Source organism: Mytilus californianus, unplaced genomic scaffold (genome assembly GCF_021869535.1).
Source record: "Mytilus californianus isolate M0D057914Y unplaced genomic scaffold, xbMytCali1.0.p SCAF_11, whole genome shotgun sequence".
Classification (NCBI taxonomy): Eukaryota; Metazoa; Mollusca; class Bivalvia; order Mytilida; family Mytilidae; genus Mytilus; species Mytilus californianus.
In genome coordinates this window covers 733,397-755,339 of record NW_026262593.1, presented here as the reverse complement: position 1 = coordinate 755,339, position 21,943 = coordinate 733,397, and the positions used below count along the sequence as shown (strand labels likewise).

The 21,943-nt window shown below is 32.4% G+C and overlaps 1 protein-coding gene and 1 long non-coding RNA gene across 2 annotated transcripts; one reads left to right on the top strand and one right to left on the bottom strand.

Annotated features, from left to right (window-relative positions):
- The first annotated feature begins 7 nt into the window (after positions 1–7).
- LOC127719327 (spermidine synthase-like) lies at positions 8–21,479 on the top strand. The gene is made up of 8 exons (XM_052225385.1): positions 8–179; positions 5,456–5,576; positions 6,776–6,868; positions 10,924–11,077; positions 12,846–12,929; positions 16,339–16,484; positions 19,653–19,775; positions 21,304–21,479. Exons 1-8 carry the CDS (start codon positions 49–51, stop codon positions 21,340–21,342), a joined length of 891 nt encoding a protein of 296 aa, XP_052081345.1. The 5' UTR covers positions 8–48; the 3' UTR covers positions 21,343–21,479.
- Positions 15,212–16,331, bottom strand: LOC127719328 (uncharacterized). The gene is made up of 3 exons (XR_007990228.1): positions 15,843–16,331; positions 15,511–15,741; positions 15,212–15,325 (listed from the first exon to the last, which is right to left on the bottom strand). It is a non-coding gene; the product is annotated as an uncharacterized LOC127719328 (long non-coding RNA).
- Positions 21,480–21,943: the final 464 nt, after the last annotated feature.

Genomic DNA, 21,943 nt, shown 5'->3' with positions numbered 1-21,943 from the left:
ACTCCGAAATTAACAGTTTCCGTTTCTCGGCTTATCAGCTGATTACCGATGGATTTAATTAAAGACGGGTGGTTTAGTGAGTTAAGTGAACTATGGCCAGGACAATGTATGTCACTCCAAGTGGAAGAATTGTTGTTTCATGAAAAATCTAAATACCAGGATTTAATTGTCTTTAAAAGGTAAAATTTGATATATTTTATTGACTAACAACACACGTGTCCAAACTGTTATTTTATCACATATGATGCATTATCATTCAATGCATAATTTTAGGATAAAATCAGAGACTGATACGCAGATTTTAACTGTAAAGTACTCTTTACTCGATCAAAGTTTTCAATCAAAAAACCATATCTATGTTTTGATGTAAACATTTTCGCTTTCAGCGGCAGATCCAGAAATTTTCATAAAAAGGAGGGGGGGGGGGGGGGGGCACTGACTGCCATAAGAGGGGGCCCGCTCCAGTCATGCTTCAGTGATTCTCTGAATAATCAAAACCAAATTTTTTCCAATTAAAAAAAATATTCCCTGACCCCCTGGTCCACCCCTAAATCCATCTCTGAAAAATACATACATGTATCATGTGTATACTTGTGGTTTATGACCCCTTCAGTAATCTTGTGTATTAAAGAAATTAAGCAGAAATTTTCATGAAAGTGCTGCAATATCAAAACAGAAAAAATACAGAATAAAAGTTGTCAACGTATATTTGTTCCGCCTAACAGAAGTTCCACTGGAAACTTTGTTATAAACAATGTCATAATATCTGTTCCTGTTGGAACAAATATTCTATACCATTTATTCCGTTAGGAACATTTACTGTAATATTTATTCCAGTGGAAATAATATTCCAGAATATTGTTTCCACTTGGAATTTATATTATGAAGGAACTTCTATTCCGTGACACATGATGTGCTATCGTTTATTGTTTACAAAAAGTCCTAAACAACCTCTATATACATGTATAATAAAAAAATCCTTGTGCCGAGTCATGAAAGTGGAGCACACCCTAGAACATGTAGAAGGTGTACTTGAATAAGTCAAAATTTTTCTTGTTTGAACCAATATCTTGATCTATACTTGTTTTAGGGAAATCATTACTAGCACCGCATGCAATAATCCTCTATTAAGAAATGAATTATCAATATAGGAGTACAATGGGAAAGGCTGCCAATTTTTTTTATGTATAAAATTTCCATATGTTTAGCTTTAAAACAACAAAAGGGTACATACTAAGGGCCAAAAATCTTCTGTATATTCTCGGGTTATTATTTATGACAATCATGACAATGTCTAAAGAATTTATTAATCTGTTGTTTATCTATAAATTATGCACTGAATGATCATGATGATGATGAAACAAGTTTGTACACACAATATTGGTGAGATTTTCTACTTCATACGAAATGGACTATATGTCTGAAAAAACTTATGGTACATGTAAGATTATCTACATGTATTACAGTAAAACTTATGGTGAGGTTTACCATTCCAGTAAAACCTGTAGTAAAGTTCTCTATTCCAGTAAAACTTATGGTTAGGTTATCAATTCCAGTAAAACCTATGGTAAAGTTCTCTATTCCAGCAGACCTGCCAACATTCACGCTTTATGGGGGATTTCCCCCATGAGAGGTGTTGACCTGAATTTTGAAATTCGTTATTATACAAATTTAACACCTGAAAACAGGCATTCAAATGAGTTAAAAGGGGATTTAAGCACATGCATACTCATTCAAACAATATAGTAGTAGATTAGAAAGTCTTATGACAATATAAGAGAAGCATTTAGTCATCTCGCTCTTGAAATCCCCCATGGACATGATGGAGATTTTGAAAACTTGGCAGGTATGTTCCAGATCAGTTTAATTGAAGTCTGGCATGTCTGGAGAACTGCTAGTAGTCCTTTTTTTGTTTATCATTGTCATTTTGCTTAGTTTCATCTGTACATAAATGTTTAACATGTTTAAGGCCAGCTGAAGCCTGCCTTCATGTGTGCTATTTTCTCACTGCATTGAAGACCCTCCTTCTGCTCTTTAGTTGTTGTCACTTTGACACATTCACAGTTTCCATTCTCTCTTCTATGGTGAGGTTTTCTGATTTAGTTAAACATAAGGCAAGTATAGTGAAGTTTTATGATTCAGTTAAACATATGACATATGACATGTATGGTGATGTTCAATGGTTCAGTTAGACATGTAGCATGTATGGTAAGGACCCATCTATGATTCCGTTAAACATATGTCATTTATGGTAAGGTTCTACAATTATACATAATGGGTCAGTGTTCTTTATTTTAGTAAAACTTACATGTCAGAGTTTTCTATTTTAGTAAAATTTATATGTAGGTACTGTTTCATATTTCAGTATACATAATATGTCAGTGTTCTTTATTTCAGTAAAACTTTTATGTCAGGGTTCTCTATTTCAGTATACATTATATGTCAGAGTTCTGTTTTTCAGTATACATTATATGTCAGTGTTCTCTATTTCAGTATCCATTATATGTCAGTGTTCTTTATTTCAGTATACATTTATAATTATATGTCAACGTTCTCTATTTCATAATCAATTATATGTCAGTGTTCCCTATTTCAGCATACATTATATGTCAGTGTTCTCTATTTCAGTAAAACTTATATGTTAGTGTTGTCTATTTCAGTTTACATTATATGTCAGAGTTGTCTCTTTCAGTTTACATTATATGTCAGAGTTCTCTATTTCAGTATACAAAATATACATTATATGTCAGTGTTCTCTATTTCAGTATACATGTACATAATATGTCATTGTTCTCTATTTCAGTATACATTATATGTCAGTGTTCTCTATTTCAGTATACATTATATGTCAGTGTTCCCTATTTCAGTATACATAATTGTCTGTGTTCTCTATTTCAGTATACATTATATGTCAGTGTTCCCTATTTCAGTATACATTATATGTCAGTGTTCTCTATTTCAGTTTACATTATACGTCAGTGTTCTCTATTTCAGTATACATTATATGTCAGTGTTCCCTATTTCAGTATACATTATATGTCAGTGTTCTCTATTTCAGTATACAATACATGTCAGTACATGTTCCCTATTTCAGTATACATTATATGTCAGTGTTCTTTATTTCAGTATACAATACATGTCAGTACATGTTCCCTATTTCAGTATACATTATATGTCTGTGTTCTCTATTTCAGTATACATTATATGTCAGTGTTCCCTATTTCAGTATACATTATATGTCAGTGTTCCCTATTTCAGTATACATTATATGTCAGTGTTCTCTATTTCAGTATACAATACATGTCAGTACGTGTTCCCTATTTCAGTATACATTATATGTCAGTGTTCTCTATTTCAGTATACAATAGATGTCAGTACATGTTCCCTATTTCAGTATACATTATATGTCTGTGTTCTCTATTTCAGTATACATTATATGTCAGTGTTCCCTATTTCAGTATACATTATATGTCAGTGTTCTCTATTTTAGTTTACATTATACGTCAGTGTTCTCTATTTCAGTATACATTATATGTCAGTGTTCTCTATTTCAGTATACATTATATGTCTGTGTTCTCTATTTCAGTATACATTATATGTCAGTGTTCCCTATTTCAGTATACATTATATGTCAGTGTTCTCTATTTTAGTTTACATTATACGTCAGTGTTCTCTATTTCAGTATACATTATATGTCAGTGTTCCCTATTTCAGTATACATTATATGTCTGTGTTCTCTATTTCAGTATACATTATATGTCAGTGTTCCCTATTTCAGTATACATTATATGTCAGTGTTCTCTATTTCAGTATACAATACATATCAGTACGTGTTCCCTATTTCAGTATACATTATATGTCAGTTTTCTCTATTTCAGTATGCAATACATGTCAGTACGTGTTCCCTATTTCAGTATACATTATATGTCAGTGTTCTCTATTTCAGTATACATTATATGTCAGTGTTCTCTATTTCAGTATACAATACATGTCAGTACGTGTTCCCTATTTCAGTATACATAATATGTCAGTTTTCTCTATTTCAGTATACAATACATGTCAGTACGTGTTCCCTATTTCAGTATACATTATATGTCAGTGTTCCCTATTTCAGTATACATTATATGTCAGTTTTCTCTATTTCAGTATACATTATATGTCAGTGTTCTCTATTTCAGTATACAATACATGTCAGTACATGTTCCCTATTTCAGTATACATTATATGTCAGTTTTCTCTATTTCAGTATATATTATATGTCAGTGTTCCCTATTTCAGTATACATTATATGTCAGTGTTCTCTATTTCAGTATACAATACATGTCAGTACGTGTTCCCTATTTCAGTATACATTATATGTCAGTGTTCTCCTATTTCAGTATACAATACATGTCAGTACGTGTTCCCTATTTCAGTATACATTATATGTCAGTGTTCTCTATTTCAGTATACATTATATGTCAGTGTTCTCTATTTCAGTATACAATACATGTCAGTACATGTTCCCTATTTCAGTATACATTATATGTCAGTTTTCTCTATTTCAGTATATATTATATGTCAGTGTTCCCTATTTCAGTATACATTATATGTCAGTGTTCTCTATTTCAGTATACAATACATGTCAGTACGTGTTCCCTATTTCAGTATACATTATATGTCAGTGTTCTCTATTTCAGTATACAATACATGTCGGTACGTGTTCCCTATTTCAGTATACATTATATGTCAGTGTTCTCTATTTCAGTATACAATACATGTCGGTACGTGTTCCCTATTTCAGTATACATTATATGTCAGTGTTCTCTATTTCAGTATACAATACATGTCAGTACGTGTTCCCTATTTCAGTATACATTATATGTCAGTGTTCTCTATTTCAGTATACAATACATGTCAGTACGTGTTCCCTATTTCAGTATACATTATATGTCAGTGTTCTCTATTTCAGTATACAATACATGTCAGTACGTGTTCCCTATTTCAGTATACATTATATGTCAGTGTTCTCTATTTCAGTATACAATACATGTCAGTACATGGTCCCTATTTCAGTATACATTATATGTCAGTTTTCTCTATTTCAGTATACATTATATGTCAGTTTTCTTTATTTCAGTATATATTATATGTCAGTGTTCCCTATTTCAGTATACATTATATGTCAGTTTTCTCTATTTCAGTATACAATACATGTCAGTACGTGTTCCCTATTTCAGTATACATTATATGTCAGTGTTCTCTATTTCAGTATACAATACATGTCAGTACGTGTTCCCTATTTCAGTATACATTATATGTCAGTGTTCTCTATTTCAGTATACAATACATGTCAGTACGTGTTCCCTATTTCAGTATACATTATATGTCAGCGTTCTCTATTTCAGTATACAATACATGTCAGTACGTGTTCCCTATTTCAGTATACATAATATGTCAGTGTTCTCTATTTTAGTAAGACTTATGGTAATGTTTTGGTGTTAGATGGTGTTATACAGTGCACAGAAAGAGATGAATTTTCATATCAAGAAATGTTGGCACATTTACCACTTAATTCTCATCCTAACCCACAAAAGGTTTGCACTTTTTAACAGTTTGGGAAGGGGAGAACTTGTTATGGCTCATCCTAACCCACAAAAGGTTTTGCACATTGAACAGTTTGGGAAGGGGAGAACTCGTTATGTCTCATCATAACCCACAAAAGGTTTGCACTTTTAACAGTTTGGGAAGGGGAGATCCAATTATCCTAAGGTAATCCTGTAACCAGTGAACAGTTAGGGAAGGGAATTATGTCAATTAATCTATGGTTTTCTATGCTTGAAGTTATCTAAAAATCTAAATACCATAACCTTTATTATTTTGGAAATTTTGAGAAAATAAGACACAGACTTTTTTCTAAAGGTTATTGATGTTTAAGCTGACTCACAAATTGTACATAAAAGCCCTTTTGACTTTTATTTAGTATGTGAATTAACCAACCTCAGTTTACATATCAATTACCTCCAGAAAAGTTGTGTTTAATCCTATGATAAAAGAAAAACAAATATGAGAAACAGTAACCAATGATAACCACTGAGTTACCATGGTTACAGACTACTGACTTGGAACAGGGACATACAGAATGTGACAGGGTAAAATATGTTTGTGAGCCCTCCCCATCCTGATTAAGAACAAAATGTAAAAATCATTTGACTGGCCTGACTCATCAGATATAGGCACAAAGCACATATATACAATGTACATGATATAACAACTTATAAAAAGATAAAAGACACATATACTGATTATTGTTTGTTTCTATATAGAGTCTACTTCATAGTGTACATGTTGTAACAGAAACATTAAATACCCTTTTTTTTTTTCGTTTGTACCCATTTTTGTGGATTTAAAGGAAAAAAATGTATGTTTATGGATATTTTATCTTTTGTTTTCCTGTACACAAGCGTACAGAAAATTTGTGTTTCCTTCATTTACAATGATTTATATTTAAATTCCTGGTTCACCTTTATCATTGTTTACCCACAAAAAATTTGTACATGACAAATAATGCATCAACAGTAATATAAATAATATTGGTTTTGCTCATTGTTGAAGGCTGTACAGTGACCTATAGTTGTTAATTTCTGTACATGTGTCATTAGGTCTCTTGTGGAGATTTGTCTCGCTGGCAATTAATTTTACCACATCTTCTTATTTTTATAATTTTGTAAAGAAATGTTAAGTATTTAAAATTGGAATTTATATTTAAGTTATATCTTTTAAATTTTTGTTTTAGGTTTTGATAATTGGTGGAGGTGATGGGGGTGTACTGAGGGAGGTTGTTAAACATCCACAAGTGTCGTCAGTTTATATGTGTGAAATAGATGAGGTATGTTAATACAGCTACTGATCATCCACATGTGTTGTCAGATTATATGTGTGAAATAGATGAGGTCTGTTGATGCAGCTACTGAGCATCCACATGTGTTGTCAGATTATATGTGTGAAATAGATGAGGTCTGTTAATGCAGCTACTGAGCATCCACATGTGTTGTCAGATTATAAATGAAATAGATAAGGTATGTTAATGCAGCAACATGTACTGAGCATCCACATGTGTTGTCAGATTATATGTGAAATAGATGAGGTATGTTAAAACAGCTACTGATCATCCACATGTGTCGTCAGTTGATATGTGTGAAATAGATGAGGTATGTTAATGCAGCTACTGAGCATCCACATGTGTTGTCAGATTATATGTGAAATAGATCAGATATGTTTATGCAGCTACTAAGCATCCACATGTGTTAATTGTCAGATCATATGTGAAATAGATGAGGTATGTTAATGCAGCTATTGAGCATCCACATGTGTTGTCAAATCATATGTGAAATAGATGAGGTATGTAAATGCAGCTACTGAGCATCCACTTGTGTTGTCAGATTATATGTGAAATAGATGAGATATGTTTATGCAGCTACTGAGCATCCACATGTGTTAATTGTCAGATTATATGTGAAATATATTAGGTATGTTAATGCAGCTACTGAGCATCCACATGTGTTGTCAGTTGATATGTGTGAAATAGATGAGGTATGTTAATGCAGCTACTGAGCATCAACATGTGTTGTCAGATTATATGTGAAATAGATGAGGTATGTTAATGCAGCTACTGAGCATCAACATGTGTTGTCAGATCATATGTGAAATAGATGAGAAATGTTTATGCAGCTACTGAGCATCCACATGTGTTAATTGTCAGATTATATGTGAAATAGATTAGGTATGTTAATACAGCTACTGATCATCCACATGTGTCGTCAGTTGATATGTGTGAAATAGATGAGGTATGTTAATGCAGCTACTGAGCATCCACATGTGTTGTCAGATTATATGTGAAATAGATGAGGTATGTTAATGCAGCTACTGGGCATCCACATGTGTTGTCAGATCATATGTGAAATAGATGAGGTATGTAAATGCAGCTACTGAGTATCAACTTGTGTTGTCAGATTATATGTGAAATAGATGAGATATGTTTATGCAGCTACTGAGCATCCACATGTGTTAATTGTCAGATTATATGTAAAATAGATTAGGTATGTTCATGCAGCTACTGAGCATCCACATGTGTTGTCAGATTATTTGTGAAATAGATGAGGTATGTTAATGCAGCTGCTGAGCATCCACATGTGTTGTCAGATTATATGTGAAATAGATTAGGTATGTTAATGCAGCTACTGAGCATGCTGAGCATCCACATGTGTTGTCAGATTATATGTGAAATAGATTAGGTATGTTAATGCAGCTGCTGAGCATCCACATGTGTTGTCAGATTATATGTGAAATAGATTATGTATCAAACCTCCACAGGTGGCGTTAGTAAAGGGTACGTTCAAACAGGTATCATGGTAATAAAGGTATTTCAAGACCTAACATGAATACATTAATGTTATCACATGTTACAGATAAAATCAAGTGTTCTGTGATATCCATGTGAAATACACATTAATGCATGTATCACTTATGAAGTTTTTGTAAATGTAGATGTCATTGTTATCAAAGAAATTTAAAATACCTGCCTGGCATATAACAAGTAGTCCAAAATACCTATATGATACAAACATGACAACGTACCTATATGATACAAACATGACAAAATACCTATATGATACAAACATGACAAAATACCTACATGATACAAACGTGACAAAATACCTATATGATACAAACATGACAAAATACCTATATGATACTAACATGACAAAATACCTGTATGATACAAACATGACAAAATACCTGTATGATACAAACATGACAAAATACCTATATGATACAAACATGACAAAATACCTGTATGATACAAACATGACAAAATACCTATATGATACACACATGACAAAATAGCAGGTACTTCAATATCTACAGTTCTAGTAAATAACAGGTAATACATCAAGTGGTATTGATTTCTCTTTCAGATTTTCAAGACTGTATAGATACCAATATTTACTTTTTGTGTCAGATCTTTGAGCTGATGCTGAAAATAGTCCTCTAATTGTTTTGGTACACTTTGGATAGCATATTGAAAGTAAAAGTTTACACCATAATATACATGCTTTAATTGTATGCTTTGCTTGCATTTGATCTAGTTTATTTCATATTTGTCTTGTCTGTGACTTATCTCGGACTTAGGTTTCCTTTTCAGCAATGTTTGCAGCATCAACAGTTGTATCAGTTTTAGTGATTACATTACAAAGGCAAGACATATCTCTGTGTAAACAGTATATACATCTTGTACCTTGTTTGTACTTATGAGCAACACGGCGGGTGCCACATCTGGAGCAGGATCTGCTTGTACCCTTTGGGAGCATCTGTGTAAACAGTATATACATCTTGTACATTGTTTATGCTTTTTCTTCTTTTTTCCTTGATTTACCTTATAATTAGATGAATATTAATTTTAGTTTTCTCACTATTATTTATAATATGATGGATATAGATATAGGAAGATGTGGTATGAGTGCCAATGAGACAACTCTCCATCCAAGTTACAATTTATAAAAGTAAACCATTATAGGATAAGGTACGGCCTTCAACACGGAGCATTGGCTCACACCGAACAGCCAGCTATAAAGGGCCCCAAAAAATTACTCGTGTAAAACCATTCAAACGAAAAAACCAACGGTCTAATCTATATAAAAACGAGAAACACGTATGAACTACATAAACAGACGACAACTACTGTAATCAGATTCCTGACTTAGGACAGGTGCAAACATTTGCAGCGGGATAAAACGGTTTAATGGTACCAAACCTTCTCCCTTTTCTGAAACAATAGTATAACATCACAACATAGAAAAACACACTATAAAATATCAATTGGAAGGCTTAACTCAATCAAAAAATGTAAATTAACACACAATGAACGAATAAATTTGACCTGTGACACCTGAATGCAAATACACAGTTAATAAAAAATTACAAGGGATAAATAATTAAAGTCAAAAGTAAATAAACAGGTTTAAACAAAGTTAAAGTATCATGCACATTTCAAAGTGTATTGAAAATTGTCTAATCTAAACCCTTTTATTTAAAAAATTTCTAAAGACAACAATATCATGAATAATAAGTATAATACCACCTTAAGTTTTCAATGCATGACCTCAATAGAAATAATATCTATCACCTTTCAAGAGAACAAAGCTTGCATTATACTCTTAGCTTTATCATGTTACCTTAGCAAATAATCAAGATCACATCCAGCATGCCTAAGCTAACAGTTTAAAAATAATTAGATAACAAAACTAAAATGTAACGGAGCTTAATTGAAGTAGTTTGGAAATAATCCTTTTTTTCCTCCATTTTATAAGATTTTTGCAAATATATGGTACTTTTGGAATCACAATAACATGTTATATTGCGAGTTCATGATTTAGATTGTTTTTCATGATTTTGAAAGTATTCTCATTTAGAATTTATGTTTTATCATAACCTTAGACATGTTAGAGGAAAATGTATGTTACATCACTTAAAATCTCAGAGGTTATCATAAACATCAGTAAAATTGTCAATAACGTAACATACCTTAAACACATCAACTGAGAAAAGGTAATGACAAACAATATGTTACTACTATAATAATGAAAGTTGACAATAATAAGACTGAAATGTGATGTCCAAAGTCGCCTGTAGTTCAGTGGTGGTCCTTAGTTCATATCGGTCTTAATTGTTGTTCTTCAATTTTTTTGTTATAGATTAGGCTGTTAGTTTCTTGTTTGAATTGCTTCACTATTTTCCTGTCATGGCTTTTTATAGCCAACTATAAGATATGGGTATTTCTCATTGTTAAAGGTCATACTGTGACCCTCTTTTGCTTACATCCACTTCATTTGAACCTTGGGAGATAGTTGTCTCATTGGCAATCATTTTTTTTTTTCATTTCAGAAAGTAATAGAGGTATCGAAAAAGTATTTACCAAACATGTCATGTGGGTTTAACAGTGACAAATTAACTCTGCATATAGGTGATGGATTTGAATACATGAAAAAACATCAGGGTGAATTTGATGTCATAATAACAGATTCATCAGATCCCATTGGTGAGTAATCTATTGTTACTATGGTAATGGTGACAAATTACAGACAAATTAGGTATTGTTTGAATACATAAAAAAACTACAAGGTTTAATTGCCTAAATACTACATGGTCAAAAGGGTATTTCCAAGGCTGGCCATTTTAACATGGAGGTTGTAAAAGGTGTATCACATGATACTTTTCCATGTGTCTTCTTCATGTTCTAAGTCTTTGTATTACAGGGGCAACTAAAGCTATAAGAGAGAGCAATAATAATGATAATATATTCTTTAATTAAAGAGGGTAAACACAGTTAGATACAACAAACTTATCTTCCCTGAGGCCCTCACATACAATGCAATCATCAACAGATATTTACACATAGATAATAAACAATCATATAGTTCAATGTAACATTATAAAAGATAACAGTTAAAGAGGTACATGTAGTTAAAAATTAAAATTAAGAGATAACTATATTGTATTTGAAGCTTTGCAGACGTCCATCGGTAGTTTTACTGTCAACTGTGTTTAAAAATGTTTAACTGTGATAATTCGGTCTGAAGTTTTTTAACTTAAATAGACAAGCTATGTATAAGAAGGTATTATACATAAAGATTTTTTTAAAAGCGAAAAAAATGGATTTTTGTATTTTTCTTATGTCACTGATGGATATTATTCATTCATACATCAGAATTTGACATTCTTTTGCTAACGTCATAATTTGACAGATGGTAATTTTTATTAAAAGAACTAGATGGTCAAAACAATATTCATCATTGACAAATTTGGCGGGACTTAAAACAATCTTAAAGTAAATGGAATGTTAATTGTCAAATTCTGACAAATGAAGGAAAAATTTGTCAAAATATAACGATCGCAAAAAAGAAATCTGTCAAATTTTACGATCACAATATAAAATTGTTGTCCATGTGTGCCCCTCAATTAGAATTTCGTGAGTTTACTAGTGTTTGTTTCTTAAAAATAGGTACAGGATGATGTGCATAAAATCATAGCAAACTGGAACTGTAAATTTATTACAGTATTTTTAATCTTAACTGTCTCCATAGTTACATAAATCAACCATTCTCCAATGTAAGAAAAAATTTCAAATTTAAGTTATTTAAAATATTTGATCAATTTCTTGTGTTTATCTTTATAACAGTTATGATATTGGTATGTTAAAGCCTATTCTAAGGTTATATCTTATGTTAAGCACCACTTTTGATTGGAAAACATCTGATGTCAGAGTTATTGGCAAACTGGCAAAAAAATTGTGTTATTGGAATCAATATTTCAGATTTTTTTTTCTGTTTTTTGAACATTTCACTAGTATGAATATAATTAGGAATAACAGTCTGTATTTGAAGAATTGCCACCATCAATTAGATATTTGACTGGATTCTCTCCACATGGACAGTAACACTAGTTTTTGACTGTCAAATAACCAACTGATGGTGACACATGTGGACAGTAACACCTGTTGTGACTGCCCAATTGATATGGCATTTCATTAAAAACAGTATTGATATTCCTCAATTTCAACTTTCATCTAAATGACAAGTGATACTAGCAAGGATTACTGTAAATTCAGAAATTATTGTGTGCATTTATTATTGCGATTTTGTCATGTGATTTTAATTTTTGTGATATTGAGAAAAATCCTGTTTCATTCATATAAAAAATTTCAAAATGCCAGTTTAAATTATTGCGATTATAACCCTGTCGCATTTTTCGCAATAATAAAAACATCGCAATAATTTCTGAATTTACAGTATATTGGTATATTTTAGGACCAGCATCCTCATTGTTTGAGAAGTCATATTATGAGTTGATGAAGACTGCATTAAAACCAGGTGGCATTGTCTGTTGTCAAGGTAACCATTATTTAGTATAGATAAATGGAAACATGATTCATTCTGATTTATTAATTGCTATGATTTTATTTTAATGTTTTATTTTCTATGTTATTATACAATATATATAAACATCAGCATGTAAATATAATTTTGTAATTTGAATTTTGAATGAATCTATATAAGAGCACTGTTTTTGTTCCCTACTTCCATTTTTGAATTACTTATTTTAATAATTGGTACATGTTTATACTACTGTTTTTACAAAACAAATTCATGAATTAAATATGTTTACACTTAAATGATTGAAATAGTGAACTTATTAAATGTTTTCAGAAGAGATCCATAGGACCTAATGCTATGAGTGACTATCTGCATGGTTTTTGATAAACCTCACCTCAGTGATCTATTGGCTGTAAACTTCCTGTTTGTACAAATATATAATCTTGAAATACTTATCAATTAAAAGATGTGATAGAAAAGTTAGAGGCTGACTTAAAGCTGACTTGTTTAACCCATTTAGCTCCTTTGCTCTTTTTAACCTCTAACTGCAGATAGATATTTTCCCATCTGAGCTTCATTGCTACTCTTAAACTCTGACTGCTAAATATTGTTCCCTTTGACATTCATAGCTATTCTAAAACTTTGATTACAGCAAAAATTATTGCCAGTATTTCCAAGCTTCATATGCTCCTCTCAAACTCAGAAAGCTGAACGTTTTCCATCTGAACTTCAGTGCTACTCAAAACCTCTGACTGCCAAAAAATGTTTGTTCTTTCTGAGCTTTGTTGCTACTCTTGACTGCATAAATGTTTAGTAACATTTTCTTTGCTACACTTAATCCCTGACTGCTGAAAGTTTTGTGACCTTTTCTTTGCTACACTTAACCTCCGACTGCAGAAATGTTTTATAACCTTTTCTTTGCTACAAGTAACCTCTGAGCTCAGAAATGTTTTGTAACCTTTTCTTTGCTACACTTAACCTCCGACTGCAGAAATGTTTTATAACCTTTTCTTTGCTACACTTAACCTCTGAGCTCAGAAATGTTTTGTAACCTTTTCTTTACTACACTTAACCTCCAACTGCTGAAAAGTTTTGTAACCTTTTCTTTGGTACACTTAACCTCTGACTGCAGAACAGTTATTTCCCTTTGAGCTTTGTTATTTACTCTTGACTGCAGAAATGATCTTTTGTAACCTTTTCTTTGCTACACTTAACCTCCAACTGCAGAAATGTTTTGTAACCTTTTCTTTGGTACACTTAACCTCTGACTGCAGAACAGTTATTTCCCTTTGAGCTTTGTTATTTACTCTTGACTGCAGAAGTAATCTTTTGTAATCTTTTCTTTGATACACTTGACATCCAACTACAGAAATATTTTGTAACTTTTTCTTTGCTACACATAACCTCTGAGCACAGAATTTTTTTGTAACCTTTTCTTTCTTACACTTAACTTCTGACTGCAACAATGTTTTGGTACCTTTTCTTTGCTTCATTTACTTTTGAAGGCAGAAAAGTTTTTAACGTTTTCTTTGCAACACTTCACTTTTGACGGCAGAAAAGTTTTGAAACCTTTTCTTTGCTACTTTTCACCTCAGACTGCAGAAATGTTTTGTAACCTTTTCTTTGCTACACTTAACCTTCGAGTGCAGAAATATTTTGTAACCTTTCCCTTGGTACAGTTAACCTCTGAGCGCAGAAATGTTTTGTAACCTTTTCTTTACTACACTTAACCTCCAACTACAGAAATGTTTTATAACCTTTTCTCTGCTACACTTAACCTCTGAGCTCAGAAATGTTTTGTAACCTTTTCCTTGCTACACTTGACATCCAACTACAGAAATATTTTGTAACCTTTTCTTTGGTACACTTAACCTCTGACTGCAGAACAGTTATTTCCCTTTGAGCTTTGCTATTTACTCTTGACTGCAGAAATAATCTTTTGTAATCTTTTCTTTGATACACTTGACATCCACCTGCAGAAATATTTTGTAACCTTTTCTTTGCTACACATAATGTCTGAGCCCAGAAATATTTTGTAACCTTTTCCTTGCTACAGTTAACCTCTGAGTACAGATATTTTTTGTAACCTTTTCTTTCTTACACTTAACTTCTGACTGCAACAATGTTTTGGTACCTTTTCTTTGCTACATTTACCTTTGACGGCAGAAAAGTTTTTTAATGTTTTCTTTGCAACACTTTACCTTTGACGGCAGAAAAGTTTTGAAACTTTTTCTTTGCTACTTTCACCTCGGACTGCAGAAATGTTTTGTAACCTTTTCTTTGCTACACTACACCTTCGAGCGCAGAAATGTTTTGTAACCTTTCCCTTGGTACAGTTAACCTCTGAGCGCAGAAATGTTTTGTAACCTTTTCTTTGCTACACTTAACTTCTGACTGCAACAATGTTTTGTAACCTTTTCTTTGTAACACTTAACTTCTGACTGCAAAACTGTTTTGTAACCTTTTCTTTTCTACATTTACCTTTGAAGACAGAAAAGTTTTTTAACATTTTCTTTGCTACACTTAACCTCCAAGCGCAGAAATGTTTTGTAACCTTTTCTTTGCTACACTCAACTTCTGACTCGACAGTGTTTGTTACCTTTTCTTTGCTACATTTACCTTTGATGGCAGAAAAGTTTTTTAACATTTTCTTTGCTACACTTAACCTCCAAGCGCAGAAATGTTTTGTAACCTTTTCTTTGCTATGCTTACCTTCTGACTGCAGAACAGTTTGTTCACTTTGAGCTTTTTTATTACTCTTGACTGCAGAAATCTTTTGTAACCTTTTCTTTGATACAGTTGACATCCAACTACAGAAATATTTTGTAACCTTTTATTTGCTACACTTAAATTCTGACTGCAACAATATTTTGTTACCTTTTCTTTGCTACATTGTACACTTAAATTCTGACTGCAACAATGTTTTGTTACCTTTTCTTTGCTACACTTAAATTCTGACTGCAACAATGTTTTGTTACCTTTTCTTTGCTACACTTAAATTCTGACTGCAACAATGTTTTGTTGCCTTTTCTTTGCTACACTTAAATTCTGACTGCAACAATGTTTTGTTACCTTTTCTTTTCTACACTTCCTAAATGATGAGTTTTAACTGTAACATTGTACAGGAACTGAAGATGGTGTAAGATGAAAAAAGGAAAAAGCAAATAAATTATATGTCTTTTATTATTTATGGCTGTTTCATTGACATGTACCCAACTTCTTTATCATCAAACATAACCATTAATGCCTGGTTTTCAAATGACACAATTTAATGTAATGGGGTTAAGTGGTAGTTGTACAATAGAAATTACTTCTAAAAATGTCACAGTGAAAGGGTATGAATTACATATAGCAGTCTGATGAAGATCTGAATTAAAGAACAATCTATTTATGAATGATTGACTTATACTGGGGACATTTCTTTCAGGAGAATGTTTGTGGCTTCATATAGACTTGATTAAAGGAATGTTAGATTTTTGTGGCAATCTATATGCTGTAACAAGTTATGCCTATACAGCAATACCCACTTATCCTAGTGGACAGATAGGATTTATCATGTGTAGTAAAAATCCAGTAAGTATCCATATATCTTAGTGAAAGGATTTATCATGTGTAGTAAAAACCCAGTAAGTATCCACCTATCCTAGTGGAAGGATTTATCATGTGTAGTAAAAACCCAGTAAGTATCCATATATCCTAGTGGAAAGATTTATCATGTGTAGTGAAAAACCAGTAAGTATCCACCCATCCTAGTGGAAAAATTTATCATGTGTAGTAAAAACCCAGGAAGTATCCACCTATCCTAGTGGAAGGATTTATCATGTTTAGTAAAACCCGAGTAAGTATCCACATATCAAATTGGAAGGATTTATCATTTGTAGTAAAACCCCACTAAGTATCTACATATCCTAGTGGACAGATAGGATTTATCATGTGTAGTAAAAACCCAGAAAGTATCCTCCTATCCTAGTGGAAACTAAGTAAGTATCCACCTATCCTAGTGGAAGGATTTATCATGTGTAGTAGAAACCCAGTAAGTATCCACCTATCCTAGTGGAAGCATTTGTCATATGTAGTAAAAACCAAGTAAGTATCCACCTATCCTAGTGGAAGGATTTATCATGTGTAGTAAAAAACCAGTAAATATCCACCTATCCTAGTGGAAACTTAGTAAGTGTCCACCTATCCTAGTGGAAATATTTATCATGTGTAGTAGAAACCCAGTAAGTATCCACCTATCCTAGTGGAAGCATTTGTCATATGTAGTAAAAACCGAGTAAGTATCCACCTATCCTAGTGGAAGGATGTATCATGTGTAGTTAAAACCCAGTAAATATCCACCTATCCTAGTGGAAACTAAGTAAGTATCCACCTATCCTAGTGGAAATATTTATCATGTGTAGTAGAAACCCAGTAAGTATCCACCTATCCTAGTGGAAGGATTTATCATGTGTAGTAAAAACCCAGTAAATATCCACCTATCCTAGTGGAAACTAAGTAAGTGTCCACCTATCCTAGTGGAAATATTTATCATGTATAGTAGAAACCCAGTAAGTATCCACCTATCCTAGTGGAAGCATTTATCATGTGAAGTAAAAACCAAGTAAGTATCCACCTATCCTAGTGGAGATATTTATCATGTGTAGTATAAACCCAATAAGTATCCACCTGTGCTAGTGGAAGGATTTATATTGTGTAGTAAAAACCCAGTAAGTATCCACCTATCCTAGTGGAAAGGTTTATCATGTGTAGTAAAACCCCAGTAAATATCCACCTATCCTAGTGTAAAGATTTATCATGTTTAGTAAAACCCCAGTAAGTATCCACATATCATATTGGACAGATAGGATTTATCATGTGTAGTAAAATTCCAGTAAGTATCTATTTATTTTAGTAGAAAGATTTATCATGTGTTGTAAAATCCAGTAAGTATCCACCTATCCTGGTGGAAGGATTTATCATGTGTAGTAAAAACCCAGTAAGTATCCACCTATCCTATTGGAAACTAAGTAAGTATCCACCTATCCTAGTGGAAGGATTTATCATGTGTAGTGAAAACTAAGTAAGTATCCACATATCCTAGTGGAAATATTTATCATGTGTAGTAAAAACCCAGTAAGTATCCACCTATCCTAGTGGAAGGATTTATCATGTGTAGTAAAAACCCAGTAAGTATCCACCTGTCCTAGTGGAAGGATTTATCATGTGTAGTGAAAACCCAGTAAGTATCCACCTATCCTAGTGGAAATTAAGTAAGTATCCACCTATCCTAATGGAAGGATTTACCATGTGTAGTAAACACCCAGTAAGTATCCACCTATCCTAGTGGAAGCATTTATCATGTGTAGTAAAACCCAGTAAGTATCCACCTATCCTGGTGGAAGGATTTATCATGTGTAGTAAAAACCCAGTAAGTATCCACCTATCCTATTGGAAACTAAGTAAGTATCCACCTATCCTAGTGGAAGGATTTATCATGTGTAGTGAAAACTAAGTGAGTATCCACATATCCTAGTGGAAATATTTATCATGTGTAGTAAAAACCCGGTAAGTATCCACCCATCCTAGTGGAAGGATTTATCATGTGTAGTAAAAACCCAGTAAGTATCCACCTGTCCTAGTGGAAGGATTTATCATGTGTAGTGAAAACCCAGTAAGTATCCACCTATCCTAGTGGAAATTAAGTAAGTATCCACCTATCCTAATGGAAGGATTTACCATGTGTAGTAAACACCCAGTAAGTATCCACCTATCCTAGTGGAAGCATTTATCATGTGTAGTAAAAACCCAGTAAGTATCCACCTATGTTAGTGGAAGGAATTATCATGTGTAGTAAAAACCCAGTAAATATCCATCTATCCTGTGGAAAGATAGAATTTACCAGGTGTAGTAAGGATTTATCATGTGTAGTAAAAACCCAGTAAGTATCCACCTATCCTATTGGAAACTAAGTAAGTATCCACATATCATATTGGACAGATAGGATTTATCATGTGTAGTAAAATTCCAGTAAGTATCTATTTATTTTAGTAGAAAGATTTATCATGTGTAGTAAAACCCAGTAAGTATCCACCTATCCTGGTGGAAGGATTTATCATGTGTAGTAAAAACCCAGTAAGTATCCACCTATGTTAGTGGAAGGAATTATCATGTGTAGTAAAAACCCAGTAAATATCCATCTATCCTGTGGAAAGATAGAATTTACCAGGTGTAGTGAAAACCCAGTAAATATCCACATATCCTAGTTGAAGGAAATGATTTATCATGTGTAGTAAAAGACTAGTACTTATCCACCTATCTTAGTGGAAAGAATTATCATGCTTAGTAAAAACCAAGTAACTATCCAACTACCCTAGTGACATTTTCCTCCAATATGAGTTGATAGATAGGATTTAACATGTCTAGTATAAAGAAACAGTCGGTATTCACCTATACGGGTGGACAGATGTGATTTTTAATATACAGAAATTCCAAAAAAAAAAAACCACTTTATTGAACAGTATTTATGATGTAGAGTAAAAACTTGGTAAGCAGACAGTTGTGTACAACTAATCACATTAAGTCTTTGTTATCTGTTTTCCTTCAAGGTTGTAGACTAAAGGATTGAATACTCCTAAGCCTATTTAGTAAGGAAATTTCAATTATTTCCTTTCAAAGGACTTTTTGTAAAATTTTATGCCAAGCAATCATTTTCAACAAAGATTAAAAGTGAGAATATTTATTTCTTCTTCTTTCTTTTAGGATACCAATTTTGCAGAACCGTTGAGAAAATTTACACCTGATGAAATGCAGAAGTTAGATTTAAAGTATTACAACTCTAAAATACACAGCAGTGCATTTGTTTTACCAGAATTTGCTAGGAAGGTAACTGCCTGTTAAAAAATAATACCTGAAGGAAAAAATGCCAGTCGAAGGACAATAAAATCCAATAAACCAACTAACTGTTTATACTCTTCTAAAATACAACCTATTGTTAAAACAATTTGGTATTGGATTTGTTTGAACACTCCATGCTTTATACTGACCCAAGCACATTTCCTTTCTCCAAAATGCAAAATCGGCTCATCGAAATTAGACTCAAAGGAAGTAAATGTATATATATATATATAACCATTGATAACCTTCTTTCAATATCTGGACCACAGAAATATTTGGAATCTTACAGAATTTTAACTCAACAGAGTTCAAGACAATGAGAGTGAATTGTATATGAAAATCATGTTTAAGGTGGTACCTAACACTACAGGGAGATAACTCTGTAAAAATCAGCTAAACGTTTTAATTACGTTGTACAAAATGTATTGTTAAGGAAATATTAAGCTTTTCAATGATCAAAAATAGTGTTTGTCAAACTGCTATATAACCAATGAAATTTTTCTGATAAAGTGGTTGGTTCAAATTTTTTGAAATTTTTATATTTTTGTCAAAGGGTCAAAGTAAACATTTTGTCAAAATTTAATGAAAATTAAACGAGCCAAATTAATATTAGTCAAGGTGTTGGGTACCACCTTAAAGGAATAAGAGTACTGTATTTGAAGAGTTCCCAGCATTAAATTCAAATTGAAATACCTGTCAAAATGAGGCAAAGGTATGAGATTTAACATTGTAGGACTTTTTTCATCATTTCAACTTCTCAAGTCAATGCTCTGAAACACTTTAGCGTGCTGGTATAGAAAATATACCTGTATAAGTTGAAGACTGCTCCAAGCTTACTTCAATGAAAGTTTCTGCATAGATGATCATTATCTGGGTCTTTTTTTATCTTGGTGTGTATGTAAGGTATCATTTTTATGCCTTTACATGAATACTACCCTTGTTAGTTTAATGCCTGTCATATTTGAGGGAATTTTATTCATTATATGAACATTATTTTGTTAGGATTTATCTTCTCATATGATTCTGCTTACATGGTCTTGAAAATTAGGGAGGATAGGTGGGTAGACTTTGTTTATTTCAAGAGCCAATAAATGCGAAACAAATTTGTACAGTTACTTTACCCTCCAGATACTATCTGTACATGCTGTAGGAAGCTACTTATTATTTCTTCTGTTGTTAGGTATTCTCCAGCCTGTATAATAGTAGGATATAATTCTGTTGATATTTCCATTACCTGCATGTAGGAAGCATTTTTTGTCAGTTTGGAGGTATTTTTGTAAGATCTTACATTATATAGATTTCCTTTACACTCCTGCAGCTACTACCTGCAGTAGGAAGCACCTTTCTACAGTTGTTAGGTATTTTGTAGGTTCTACTACTATTCATTTGTATTGTAGGTTACCTTTAATTTTCAGATACTACCTGTAGGAAACCACATCTTTTTTTAAGTAATGTCTTGACAAGATTTACCTTACACATGTATATCATTTCTTAATTGATTTTCATTTTATTTCAGAAATTGTGTCAGACAGAAAGTATACAAAATGGAAATTAGAAGACAGTATTCAGCTTTATCATGTTTATGTTACATTGGTTGTACAATGATGTCTTTCTCTTGATTCACATTCAAATATAGAATCCTCATTTAAACAATCTAAGATATCTTTGCACAGATAATAAATGTATTTTGTTTTTTCTTTTGTTCATTTGGTGCCTTTTTTATATTAATGTTTATAATTGGTATTAATATAGGGAATATCTTAGTTCAATTGGAATATTGTATGAACCGGAGTTTTAAAGTACATGTCCATCTGCATGCAGTTAGGAACTTATAATGGACCAAATTTCAAATCCGTGTAATTTCAATAACCTCCCCTTTTTTTTATGCCCCTGCCGTAGGCAAAGGGGGCATTAAGTGTTACCCTTTACTGTCCGTATCATTATTGTTTTTGCACTCTTAACTTAAATTTTCCTCATCCAAACTTTATGAAACTCATATACAATGCTAAGAACCAATACTCGCAGACAAAGTTCAAATTTTGGCAGCGAGTCACTTACGGTTCTAGAGTTATGGCCCTTTTTAACTAGGAAAGTTGCAAAGCTGGAGCGGGGCATTCCTGTCCTGAGACACAATCTTCTTTGATTTTTATCTTATC

What these genes read in the sequence shown, in the direction of transcription:
- LOC127719327 (XM_052225385.1), top strand. Translation starts at nt 49, where the DNA reads ATGGATTTAATTAAAGACGGGTGGTTTAGTGAGTTAAGTGAACTATGG. An exon ending in ATATGTGTGAAATAGATGAG is followed by an intron (nt 6,869 to 10,923) that starts GTATGTTAATAC and finishes TTTTCATTTCAG; the next exon opens with AAAGTAATAGAGGTATCGAA. An exon ending in AGATTCATCAGATCCCATTG is followed by an intron (nt 11,078 to 12,845) that starts GTGAGTAATCTA and finishes GGTATATTTTAG; the next exon opens with GACCAGCATCCTCATTGTTT.